The 12,321-nt window shown below is 55.4% G+C and overlaps 5 protein-coding genes across 5 annotated transcripts; 3 read left to right on the top strand and 2 right to left on the bottom strand.

Annotated features, from left to right (window-relative positions):
• Positions 1-70: 70 nt before the first annotated feature.
• K452DRAFT_284417 (uncharacterized protein) lies at positions 71-1,382 on the top strand. Its single transcript, XM_033539937.1, has one exon. It carries the CDS (start codon positions 123-125, stop codon positions 990-992), a length of 870 nt encoding a protein of 289 aa, XP_033400736.1. The 5' UTR covers positions 71-122; the 3' UTR covers positions 993-1,382.
• A 22-nt stretch (positions 1,383-1,404) lies between these two features.
• On the bottom strand, positions 1,405-4,922 carry K452DRAFT_244600 (uncharacterized protein). The gene is made up of 2 exons (XM_033537952.1): positions 4,438-4,922; positions 1,405-4,387 (listed from the first exon to the last, which is right to left on the bottom strand). Exons 1-2 carry the CDS (start codon positions 4,844-4,846, stop codon positions 1,740-1,742), a joined length of 3,057 nt encoding a protein of 1,018 aa, XP_033400735.1. The 5' UTR covers positions 4,847-4,922; the 3' UTR covers positions 1,405-1,739.
• A 132-nt stretch (positions 4,923-5,054) lies between these two features.
• On the top strand, positions 5,055-6,953 carry K452DRAFT_284415 (uncharacterized protein). Its single transcript, XM_033539936.1, has one exon. It carries the CDS (start codon positions 5,101-5,103, stop codon positions 6,667-6,669), a length of 1,569 nt encoding a protein of 522 aa, XP_033400734.1. The 5' UTR covers positions 5,055-5,100; the 3' UTR covers positions 6,670-6,953.
• A 72-nt stretch (positions 6,954-7,025) lies between these two features.
• On the top strand, positions 7,026-8,303 carry K452DRAFT_316152 (uncharacterized protein; the record flags this gene model as incomplete). Its single annotated transcript, XM_033543931.1, has 4 exons — positions 7,026-7,175; positions 7,262-7,307; positions 7,393-8,164; positions 8,249-8,303. The coding sequence occupies exons 1-4, from the start codon at positions 7,053-7,055 to the stop codon at positions 8,301-8,303; spliced, it is 996 nt and encodes a 331-aa protein (XP_033400733.1). The 5' UTR covers positions 7,026-7,052.
• An 880-nt stretch (positions 8,304-9,183) lies between these two features.
• K452DRAFT_295577 (uncharacterized protein) lies at positions 9,184-12,274 on the bottom strand (the record flags this gene model as incomplete). The annotated part of the gene is made up of 8 exons (XM_033541827.1): positions 9,184-9,962; positions 10,018-10,376; positions 10,426-10,545; positions 10,596-10,855; positions 10,909-11,068; positions 11,129-11,328; positions 11,387-11,661; positions 11,716-12,274. The coding sequence occupies 8 exons, from the start codon at positions 12,272-12,274 to the stop codon at positions 9,184-9,186; spliced, it is 2,712 nt and encodes a 903-aa protein (XP_033400732.1).
• Between the last annotated feature and the right edge of the window lie 47 nt (positions 12,275-12,321).

The raw sequence follows: 12,321 nt of genomic DNA, 5'->3' as shown, positions 1-12,321 counted from the left end.
TCACCTTTCTACCCAGGGAAGTCGTGTATTTAAGCAGACAGTTTCACTCAATTTAATGCGACAGCAGTGTCCAGCTTTCTCGCACTGTTCAACAGAAGCTTTCGCTAGAATCCTCGACCAGCATGCGGTTTGTCGAATTTGGAATTTCGGAGCAGGAACCGGACCCTTCTGGAAAGTTCAAAAACGTCGTCAGAGCCATCGGGGCTGATAGGGCCTTGCTTAACTTACGTGCTCAGCCGAGCATACTCACTATAACTGGCAGTCATACAGCTTACCAGCAGGCCATCAGAGCCCTCCACGAACGTGTAGATGCGTCCGTCCTCCCTACGAGTTGTCCGGTTTGCTTCAACGTCCCCACGGAGCCGCACTTCACCAGCTGTGGCCATTGCTACTGCCACGAGTGCTTCAAGGCCCAGGTCCAAGCCACTGGGACTGGCAATATTCTGTTCCGCTGCAGCGAACAAGGCTGCGGGCACGTCCTCACTCTCACGGAGCTGCGCCGTGCGATTTCACACGAGGAATTCGAGCAGCTTTTGCAAGCGTCGGCGCGCAGCCACGTCAACTCAAGGCCGCAGGCACTGTTCTTCTGCCCCACGCAGGGCTGCCCGCAGCTTCACACCGTCCTGGAGCCCGCCGACGACTTCACCACCACTTCTCCCTCCGCCTGGCACTGCCCAGAGTGCCTTGTCCTGCTCTGCATGGCGTGCAAGGTGCCGTTTCACTCCGGCAAGACCTGCAAGGAGGCTGAGGGAGCGAGGAACGCCGGGCTCAAGGAGTGGATGAAAAAGGCTGGTGCTGTGCCCTGCCCTGCTTGCGGCATCGGCATCGAGCGGGATGGCGGCTGCATGCGCGTGCAGTGCACTAACTGCGGTAAGCACGTTTGCTTTAGGTGCTTTCGCGCCTTTGACAGCGCCATCACGTGCTACTCCCACGTAGAAGAGGGTGAGGTGGCTGAGAGGGAGGCCCGGGAGTTGGACGAGAACTTCCGCTAGTGAGGACCTGGCTGGCATGAGTCCAGGTTGGACGTGGGTGAGGTGGCGTGTCACTGCGCCACCCTTTTCCGACCTAGGGCAAGTGAAGTTGGGCAGTGGAAGCTGGGCGGCGGGTTTGTATTTGTAGAGACTTTCTTTCCTCATCTTGCGTATGTAGAATATCATACCCCTTTCTTGCGTTTCTGGATGCATCTGTTCTTAATGACCTCAAGTGACTCTCGGTGAAGCCAGCAAGCTGAAAGGCATGTATGGTTGAAATGAGTTTTGAGGGGCTAGCATATGAAACGTTTCCTTGCCTTTGAACCGGTTCTTATCCCCTCACCAAAAATTATCAACCAGTCCTTACAAGAATAGTTCGAACATGACAATTCGTAGATATATATACAGGCAAGAGTACATTGTTATCAACACACCCCCCATTAGCATATCCCAACGGAATAATCACAAGGGATTTTCCCCTTTGTGTGTACTATTGCCTTACAGCTATTATATGACCGGTGACGAGAAACCAGAAAAGTTTCCAACTTGCCAGGCACGAAACAGTGTTCCTGGCCAGCATTATCCAGAATGGGAATATCGACAACATCCCTTGGGAAGGGGTGTATCCGCCCCTTAACCCACTACACATGATCCAACCTAACGAACTCCGCCCAATGCAAATGCGTCCCCCTCAGTGTCATCCATCCAAGCATACCAGGGCTCCGCCCATATCTAAACCATGCGAGAAAAAGTACCAGCGCCCATAACCTAAAACGTCTCATCCTCCTCCTCGGGCAACTCTCGCGGGACCTTGTCTCTCAGCCACCTCATGACCTCTTCTGTGCCTTTCCGCAGAATTGTATAGTTCGGGATGCGGAACGTGTTGCCTTCAAGCTCCAGACTTCGTAATCCCTGGTCCCACAGCAGGCCAATCTCCGGCGGCACGCGGCCGATGCTGTTGTTGCTGAGATTGACGGCCTTCAGGCCACTCAATGCCTCGGCTGAGATTTCTTCAATAGAGTTGTCGGAGACGAGAAGTGTTGCGAGCTCCGGATAGAAGGATAATAGTGTAGGAAGCGCACCGGAAAGACGGTTAGCGGTCAAGTCGAGGTGTTGCAAGCGTGGAGCAATAAGATAGGAAACCAGGCTGTCGAAGGAGATGATGCCGTTGCCCAAGAGGCGCAACTCGCGCAAGGAGGGGAGCTCAATGGATCCGGCAAAGGCCGTACTTAGGCAGTTATGTGATAGGTCGAGCATCGTAATACCACTGGCTAGCGACACTGTTGCGGGTATGGACGTGAACTTGTTGTGATGCAGAACCAGCTGGCGGGTCTTATCGGCGACTTCGGCGAGATTTCCTCCATCCAATTCAGTGAGCCCTTTCGATGACAGATCAAGAATTCCAGAGCCTCTGAGTGTCCAGGTACTTCCCTTTTGGATGGCACCATTCGTTTCATCCTCTCTGACAGATCCTGGGGATGTGACTCCATCATCATGGCCTGCTGGGGCGATGCGTGACTTGAGAATAAACTTTAAGTCTCCAGTACCCATCGTCAAGAACTTCCGCTCGCTCAGTGGATTCGCGGCCAGGTTGAGCACCTCAAGCCTTTCCATTAAGCCAACCTCCGGTTCGATCTTGACAATGTTATTGCCACTCAAATTGGCGCGCCTAAGAGTTCCCAGTGTCTTGAATCCCTGCGGAAATTCAGAGAGCTTGTTTTCCTCAGCAAGAAATGTCATGAGCCGTGCCCACTCAGTCATGTCTGGCAAATGCTCCAATCGGTTGATGGCGACATTTAGAGTCCTCAACTCCGGCAGAGCTATTCTGTTGTCGCTCAACGCAGTGAGTGCATTCCCAGAAACATCGAGAATTTGCAGTCGTGGCATTTTCGAGACGGTGGCGGGGAAGAGCGTGCCGCGGAGCGCGTTTTTAGATGCGACTAGTTCCACCAAGGGCATTAAATGCAGGACATCCATCGGCAAGGAAGAAAGCTGGTTTTTGGCCACGTTGAGAACGCGGAGATTGGAGAGCAACCGTAAATCGTAAGGCAAGTGATTGATCTTGTTGCCCTGTAACTCCAAGACTTCCAAGTTCTCCAAGAGCCCAATGGTATCCGGGAAGGGACCTTCGAATTCGTTGTCGGCTAGCTTTAGCTCACGTAGACCGGATATTTGCGAAATTACTTCTAGCGAACTGTTGTCGAGCTGGTTGCGTGTCAAGTTTAGGACAGATAGGTTTTCAAGTCGTCTCATCCCAATGGGCAGCTGTTTCAGAATATTACCATGAAGGTCTAGCATCTCAACACCGCCAAATTGGTTCGGACTAGCATCAAAGTCCTCGGATGCTTCCAATGGATCAACATCCGGGAAAAGGTCATCCGGAAGCCTCTCGATCTCATTGTCGGCAGCAATAAACCGAGTCAGATCAACTGTTTCGGCCCAAGTGGAAACCGAGTTATTAGGATCGTACTCATACATCGTCATTACCTGTTGGGGTATTTCTGTCAAGCCCATATTTGCAAGGTTTAGACGGCCCTCTGATCGTGCCGTAGCCACCCGGTTTTTGATGACAGCTTCACCTCCCTTCGGCATTTGATTGAAAGGATCCTCCTCATATGATTCCAACGCGGCATCTCCAATTGGAATATCATTCCTCGGTTCAGCTTGCTTGTTCGTGGCAGCCTTCTTGCGCGCCGCCTTTGCCTTGGCGATCTGCTCCCGTAGTGCAGACGAAGAACTGGGCGCCTTGGACGTTTGGTCATCGGCAGGCGCCGCTGCAGCTGCCTTGGGCCTCTTTACACTAGTCAAAGCTCTCTTCATGGTTCCAGTCTCTCCGGCAGTTTGTTCCCCAAAGGCGCTATCCAGGACCGGCCGGGTTTTTGGTATTTTCCTCATCGTTGCATCGTCGCTTCCGTCCTGCGGCATCTTCGAGAGCCTGCTAGACGGGCTCTTAAGGAGTTCTTCTTGGGGCTCTTGATCCTCCGTGGGCGATGCGCTCGACTCACTGCGGGAAAATTCAGCAGGAGACCGAGGCGCAGCACTCGCACTCCTCTGTGGTGTGGGTGCCAAGTTTTTCCCTACGAAGGAAGTGCGGCTAGCCGGACGCGCTGCACTAGCCGCTCGAGTCTGGCCATATCCGCTGCTAGGCGGGCCCATGGTAGGCGTTGTTGGTCGCTGCGATGCACTTCTGTACATTCCCGTACGCGATGGGGGCCTCGTACTGTTCCGAGAATCAGGCCGTGATCTGCTCATAGCAGAGGCAGGTCTCGAAGGCCCTCTAGGGCTCGCAGGGCCGCCAAAGAAGCTGGATGAGCGCGAGCCGCTTGGCGAAGTTGGAAGGATATGCGACAGGCTTTCAACTGCGCGTTCGGATAGCGACGACTGGGAGAACTTGCGCGACTTGGTGCCACTATGTTCTTGTATAAAGTTAGAATCGAGTGGATTGTGGAGAGCGTCGGGCGCTTACGGGAAAGGACATCGTCGTCATCGACGCCAAAATCCGACTCGTCGTCCCTGAAGCCCTGCCTGGACATGGAAGAGACGCGGAAGCCATCCAGATCGCCCAGCGTGTCATCTTCGGTCTCGGCGTTCACGGTTAAGTTGCCATTGACGGGGCGAACGATGCGAGAGCGGGCCTGGCGGGACTCAGGGCGCGGTAGCGGCTTCTTGAAGCCATAGGTTTCCTTGGCGGGCGAGGTTATGCGACTAGGTGGGCGGATGCCCGACGGTGCGGGGATAGAGGGCTTGCTGCGCGGCTTTGGCGGGGTGGGAATGGCCGAAAGTTTTGGCTGGGGAAGCTTGGAGGGCCGCGGAAGACTGGAGGGGCGCGGGATGGCCGAAGGCGGGCGCGGGATCCTCGAGGACGACGAGTCCATGATTGCCGGACAGATTAGGGATGGTTCGGGAGTCAAGCAGCTGGGGAAAAGGTCAAGGAGGAGGGTCGAGCGTCCTCTTGGCCAGTGTTTTGTCGGCTCGTCGCCCCTGACAACCGTCATGACGGAGTTTCCCAAGTCTCCCGCCGCCCTCGTTTCATCGCCAAGGCCCCGCGCGCGCATCGCATCCCTCCGCTCCCCACAGCTGTCCAGCTGTTTGAACAACTCTCTCCCTCCCACACCCTAACTATCTCTCAATGGATAGCCGCACAGCGCACGCCCAGGACCTGCTTGCCATCGCGCAGGCTGACGTCCTGCATCAGCATCATCATCATCACCATCACCAACCCGCATCGTCGCAAGACAGCAACACCAACACCGCGTCGCGCAAGTACACCTCGCCCGATCCCTCATCGTCCGTCTCCATGACTCCGCCGCCGTCGTCGCAGGTCCTGCCTGCTCCGCTGAGTCGCGCCTCTGCGCGCACGCCTACTCCCTCTACCTCCCAGCTGTCCTCGCCCCCACCGACATCCCGCGTCAATTCGCAGGCGTCGCTGCCTACGTCGTCTATCAGCCTCGATCAGATCAACGGTGCCACCGAGGAAGAGCTGCGAGACATGGCCAGCGAGCTGTTGGCAACCCTGCGCGAAGTGCGTACTAGAGCCGCGCACCACAAGCTGCAATACAACATGCTTTGCATCGATAGCGCAGAAGCGAACAATCGGATGGCCGTCGAGTTGGCAATGGCGCAGCGCGAGGTTGACGTCTTGCAGCAAGCCGAGGAGCGGCGGCGCAGTGACATCACGCCTCCCGCCCCAGCTCACGCAGAACCAGTTGTCACTCCTGCTAATGCCGCGCTGATGAACGAGATGAGCCGCCATATGCAAATCTTACAGAACGAAAATGAAGAGCTTCGGGGGATGTTGGAGCATTCCCAGCGCACGACCGAACGCCGCGAAGGCGAGATCGCCAACCTAGTTGAGGAGAACGAACGTTTGCGCGGGCGCATTCGGAAGAATCGTGATCATCTCAACGGGATGCTGGGCGACGTGTACGAATCCCAGTCGCCTACCTCAGTAATGGCCGCACCGCGCTACCCCACGACGCCACGCAGCAGAAATCGAGGAAATCATCTAGGCGACACGTCTGCCCACGGACAACAACCTTTTGAAGCTTTGCTCCTTGCAGACAAGATGTTGAATGAGAAGAATGCCACCGCACCGACTACACCTACTAGGAACATGCCACCAAGAACCCATTTAGGCCTGTCTCGTAGCGCAAACTCTGGCTCATCTATGCCCAACACGCCTAACTATTCAACACGGCCAGCCCAGACCACCAGAGGCGTACTTCGTACTCCGCCAAGATCGCACTACAACCCTGCCCAAACTTCTTACACAGCACCTGCGAATAATCACAGCAAAGCGCGCTATCGGAGGAACACCGACTCCACAGTCACTGCACCCTCCTTAGTGGAAGATGCCATGATGATTCCCTTGAAAGAATCCCAGGCCACAGAGCCCTACGCCAGCCAAATAGCGTCAGATCTGCTCCGTCACGTGCCACAACAGCATGGCGGGCAACTGCCAGGCGGCTCAGCGCATCAGAGTCAGAGAGCTGGCGCAAGTAGCGCACAATTACAAAGCAAGCTCTTTGGCCAGGTCAAGAAGCCGGGCGTGAGCAGGCCGTCGGAGAGCGATAAGAGAAGCCTTTCGGGCGTCGACGACAAGCCGCAATTGTCTCCGGCCAAAAGAAGCCGTATAGAGACGGATGTAGGATTGGGAATCGGTGATTTGGGCGCAGAGCCCGGCGCAAGGAGGATATAAGGCCTTTTATTGCCGTGCAGTCTCCATCTCAGCTTTACGATTGACGAAACTACACGGCGCGTGGGCAGGTTCGAGGGTTATCTTCTGCGCTGGCGCTTGACTTTGATATCATGGACTTTGGGAATCTGGGAATTTGGGACTTTGGGATTTGGGAACTTGGAAAGCAGGGAATTTGCTTCAATACCTTTTTGTGTTAGTAATTGTGACAATTAGAGGAAAAAGCGTAGGAGTAGAGTAGTAGTATCGAGTAGGTAGCAAAAGAAAGCGGCTGGAGCCAAGGCGCTAGGCCTAACCGAGACAGCTGTACACGCCCATCAATCGCTCCTCCCAAACCCTATCAAAGCTCGCTGGAGAGAGATCAGCCCGCCAGCTCCCCCGCAACCATGAGAGCAACTCTGCGCGCGCCATGGCTGCCCATAGTCATCGCTGCGCTGCTTCTGCTCGCCGCGGCCCCGGCGCTCGCCTCGCTGGGAGACCGGCTACCAGACTTTAAGGACTGTGTCAAGGTATGTTGGTTAAGTTGCGGCGCCCTTCCGCAAAAGAAGAAAATGCCATGCGAGACACGGACAAGCAAGCTGACGGCGCCGCACAGGTCTGCATCGACGCCAATTGCGAAGGGCCGGACAAGACCCCCATCCGTACCGCACCCTCCCCCTCCGCGCCGCAGCGCTCACAACAGGACGCCCGCTAACGGCCAGCCGCGCCCCGCGGCCACACAAACAGCGCTCCAGCACCGGTTGCTCTTCTGGACCTGCCCGGCCGAGTGCGACTACACCTGCCAGCACGTGGTGACGGACAAGCGGCTGGCGCGCGACCCGCCGTACCGGGAGCCCGTGGTGCAGTTCCACGGCAAGTGGCCCTTCTACCGCTTCCTGGGCATGCAGGAGCCCTTCAGCGTCGTCTTCTCGCTGCTCAACTTCCTCGCCCACGACTGGGGCATGGCCCGCGTCCGCGACACCATGCCCCCCGAGTACCCGCTCCGCAAGTACTACCTCCTCTTCGGCTACTTTGGCCTCAACAGCTGGATCTGGAGCATGATCTTCCACACCCGCGACTTCGCCTTCACCGAGAAGATGGACTACTTCGGCGCCGGCGCCAGCGTCATGTACGGCCTCTACTACACCCCCATCCGCATCTTCCGCCTTGACCGCCCCGACCCCAACATCCGCTCGCTGCGCCGCGCCTGGACCCTCCTCTGCATCCTGCTCTACCTCGCCCATGTCACCTACCTCTCCCTCTGGTCCTGGGACTACACCTACAACATGGCTGCCAACGTCGCCGCCGGCATCGTCCAGAACCTGCTCTGGTCCTGGTTCTCCATCACGCGCTACCGCCGCCTCAAGCGCACTTGGGCCGCTTGGCCCGGTCTTATCGTCGCGTGGCTCATCATGGCCATGAGCCTCGAGCTGCTCGACTTCCCGCCTTGGCGCGGCATGGTGGATGCCCATGCCCTGTGGCATCTGGGCACCGTCGTGCCGACGGTCTGGTGGTATAGGTAAGCTCTCCTTTGCAAAATGACAATCTGGAACACCAGAAATTGCGATCAAAGTCGTTTGATTGTGGCTGACGAGGAATGTAGCTTCTTGGTCAAGGACGCGGAAGAAGACATGCATGGCGCGAGGCTAAAGGCATGAGCCTAAAAACGTGAGCATGCAACACGCGCCCGCCCCTTTACCCTAAGAGTTTTAGACACGGAGGACGAGAGTCCGCCAAGCCCGCGTAGCTGCGCTTGCAATGAGTGGAAAACATGTTCAAATCATCGATGCCCTCCCTCCCTACTTTAGACGTCAAAGAGGTTTTCAAACTTCATATGAACCTAGTGTACAATCTACTGCATCCCGCGTGCTATGATGTGTTTCGCGAAAAGGGAAGGGGATATCCATTTTGCCATCTGCGCGCGAACTTTGCTGAAAAGAAAACGAAAAACGGACGTATGCTCAAGCCGGAACAACGCGAGCTGAACGAGCCGAAGTTGGAGGAAGAAAAACAACACGAGAAGAAGGGAAGCGGAAAATTGGTTGGAAAAAGTAGCGAATACCTTGGCCGCTGATAATACGACGGATCGACTATCAAAGCCAGCATGCTTGTCCAGTCAAGGAACTACGCCTCCTCGATAAATCCAAGCGCGGTTCACGTCGCCAAAATCCCATGCCACGGCCGTCTTGACTGAAACGCGTGTTCTTTGATCATCGGGTATTGTCCCGAACGACCGGCCCACCTAGTACTGCCTCTGTTAAACTGCGACTAGACCAGATGTGGTTGACAGCCGCAGGAATGGAACACCCATTTGTACCTGACGCTTGACGCGGGCAGCTCCATGCCGGCTGCTAACCATGAGGTGCAATCTCGTAGTTCCATATTGTGGCTTATGTTGGTACAGGATTTCGCCGATCGATGATCACTAGGCTTCCCGACTGTACGCCGTACGCAATAGACGATGACCTCCGGAAAGAGATGTCGTGCATGTCGTGTCTTATTTCGAAAGGGTGTTCAGTCTGTTTGGGGGCGATCTTCTCATTGCCAGTGGGTTGGGTTACTCATGAAACCTTCCTCAAGGGTGCGGTCCTCCAGGGTGCGAATGAAATCACGGTTGCGGCGACCAGCAGTAGTCGTTCGGCTGTCGCGCCTGCGACCATTGTTTGCATCCGGAGCTCCTTCAGGCGGAGGTGGGTAGTAGGCGGGGCTAGGTTGGAGCCTGACCGGCGCATTCGGGTCGAGGTGGCTCATGACACGCTGCAAGGCCGGCGGGATGCCATTTTGCTGTTGGTCAATCGTCGATGCCCTCTGTCTACCGGCTCTCGTCGTGGCCTGAGCGTATAGGTTTTGTTGTGGCTGGTAGCGAGGGGCCTGTTGCTGTTGTTGCTGCTGTTGGACAAGACCCATCTGTTGACCGTAGGCAGCAGCAGCCTGTGCCGGATATGGTGGTGGAGCAACCTGGTGGCTGGGACTGTACACATTGTTGTATACGGCCGGGTTCTGGGCGTGCGGCGTCTGCGCATACGGCGAGTTCATCTGCATGTTTGCATAGGCCGCGCTCTGGGCCTGTTGCTGTGCAGCTGCCTGTGCTGCACGCTGCTTGCTCAGAGCCTCAGCCTTTTGCTGCTCTTGGACACCTGGAGCTGGCGACCTGCTGGTACCGGACCTCATCATCATAGGAGGTACAAACGGACCAGTGAACTTGGCTTGGGTGATGAACGGGTGCATCTTGGCTTGGTTGGGCGTCCATCGCTCGAGAGGGTTCAGGTTCAACAATCCCTGTGCGAAATCGATGAAAGCAGTGCGATTGGCCATTTCTATACCGGGTCAATACATCAATTGGAACGGTCAATAATAGGGAGCAAAACAAACCTCGCTCAATCTCCGCTGGTTTCATATTCTTTCTCGGCATGGGGTAATTCTTGATGATCTCTGGGAGTGTCGTGGCAGAGAAGTACTTCTTGCTTGGCTGCTCCTTTGAGCCATGCTCACGCGAGTATTGCTCCATACTCTTCAAGCGGTACGACCGGCGACCGAACTCGTCGTGCGCTTTCTCGAAGAATTCACCGGATTGCTTTCCCATTTCCAGCATCCATGTTGGAGGAAGACCAAGCATCTCGGTTATCCGTGAGACCTGGTTGTACTCAGATGACCCCGGGAACAACGGCAGCCCGAGGAAAAGTTCGACAACGATGCAGCCCAATGACCACATATCGATGGCAGCAGAGTACCTGTAAATGATGAGTTGGGCAACCTCAACGACAGGACGTTTGTACTTACGGCAGTCCGAGAAGGACTTCAGGTGAGCGATAGAATCTAGACTGGATGTACGTGTAAACCGTCTGTCGTTCATCGCAGGCGGAACCGAAGTCGATGATCTTGATGATCGGACTCTCCAGACTAACATATGGTCAGCAAAAGCATAAAAGAGCATTTTCGCAGATGATTACTTTTTGAGTAGGATATTCTCAGGCTTCAGATCGCAATGAATCAACTTTGCTTTTCCGAGCAGAGCTAAACCATTAAGCAATTGCTGTGCAAACACACGGACCAAGGTTGTGCTCAAGCCACGGAACTGGTTCTGTTTGATCAGCTCATACAAATTGACGCTGAGCAGTTCGAAGACAAGGCAAAGATGCTGTCGGTGGATAAAAGTATCCTTGAGCCGCAACAGGTGATGATCGTCGTTCTTGTCCATTTGTTTGTTCAACTGTGCAATTGTTAGCGCGCATCTCCTACAACCCGCAAAAACGGGATACATACCAAATCGAGGACCGAAACCTCCATCATACTCTGGTTGAAATAGGCTGTCCGATTCTTGACAACCTTGACCGCAACGACTTCCTGAGTTCGGAGGTTTTGGCATTTCACGACCTGACCAAATGTACCCTGACCGAGAACATCCAAAATGAGGTAACGGTTCCTATTGGGCCAGACAATCAATACCAAAAATTCTAGCACCAAAACAGAAGGCGAAACTCACTTGTGACCCGACTCCTCAGAACCCAAAATGTCGTTGACGTAAAGAATGTAATCGCTGTCTTCATTGTCATAGCCATCGTTCTTGACGCCTTTGCTCGGCTTCGTGAGTACTCTGCGGGGGTTCCTCGAGGACTCGTACTTGAAAGCCGGGTTGCATATCCGGTATGTCGCGGGCAGATGCGAGGTCAATGCTTGCAGAGGCTAGAGGAAAACAAGATCAATAACATCCTGCTGGGATTATTCCGTGGTCGCAACTCACGCTTATGAAGCCTCCCTCGGGGTTTGCCCTTCTGAACGGCGGTTGCTCGTTGATGCGTGGATGCAAGTCTCCGGTATTCAAACACTTGGTGAAAGTCGGTACCTGGCCACGAGAAGCTTGCGGCGACATAGGGGTTTGCGACGCGGGGTTGCGCGGCGATCTAGCCTCGCGCCCGTATACAGCGTTGAGTTGCGCGGTGGCAGATTGCGGATAGAAGTGGTCGGAGTTCAAGTTCGACTGGATCGGTGGCAGTTGAGGCGGGTGCGCGCGAGAGGCTAGTGACGCAGTTAGCGACCATAGGGGACGGTGTCACAAATAGAACTTCGTACAAGGCGGAGAGTAGTAAGGAGGCGACATGTATGGGTTTGAGCGCGTCGGAGACTGACGACTGGATTGCGTCTGCGGAGAGAAGTTGCTGTACCCACTCGAGCTCTGTTGCTGGGAGCTTGGGCCGTAAGGCGACGAGGGAGACATGTTCATGGGCGAGTAGCGTCGCGCGGCTGCTGAAGCCTCTTCGTTTTGAAGGAATTGTGTGGAGCTGCGGTTGGGCTGGCCGGTTCGAACCGTGGCGTACTTTGGCTTGTATGGGTCCGCGTCCTCCATGGGTACGTCACCGTCGCCGTCGCCCGTGTGGTAACTCTGGCTCCGCGTCGGTTGGCCCGGCGGCGATGTTATGGCCATGGAAGCAGCCCGCGACGAGATCGAGGGCGTCTGGTAAGGGTCTTGTTTGGCGTAGGGCTCGGTCTTGATGTAAGAGTCTCTTCTTGTTGTCGCAGGCGCGGTCGGATCTCTTTGCGGATGTTGCGGCGAAGAGAGATTGTGAGGAGCGTAACGCGTGTGGCGGGCAGAGGGCGGACTTTCGGTAAATGAAGCCCACTGTGAGTCCATAGCAAAGAGCAGAGGGGAGGGGAGGTGGAGTGGTGATGGCAGGCTTC

Source organism: Aplosporella prunicola, assembly GCF_010093885.1.
Source record: "Aplosporella prunicola CBS 121167 unplaced genomic scaffold K452scaffold_5, whole genome shotgun sequence".
NCBI lineage: Eukaryota > Fungi > Ascomycota > Dothideomycetes > Botryosphaeriales > Aplosporellaceae > Aplosporella > Aplosporella prunicola.
The sequence above is the reverse complement of the archived record's forward strand: the minus strand, read 5'-3'. Positions and strand labels throughout refer to the sequence as shown.

What these genes read in the sequence shown, in the direction of transcription:
- K452DRAFT_284415 (XM_033539936.1), top strand. Translation starts at nt 5,101, where the DNA reads ATGGATAGCCGCACAGCGCACGCCCAGGACCTGCTTGCCATCGCGCAG.
- K452DRAFT_284417 (XM_033539937.1), top strand. Translation starts at nt 123, where the DNA reads ATGCGGTTTGTCGAATTTGGAATTTCGGAGCAGGAACCGGACCCTTCT.
- K452DRAFT_244600 (XM_033537952.1), bottom strand. Translation starts at nt 4,846, where the DNA reads ATGGACTCGTCGTCCTCGAGGATCCCGCGCCCGCCTTCGGCCATCCCG. An exon ending in TGACGACGATGTCCTTTCCC is followed by an intron (nt 4,388 to 4,437) that starts GTAAGCGCCCGA and finishes ACTTTATACAAG; the next exon opens with AACATAGTGGCACCAAGTCG.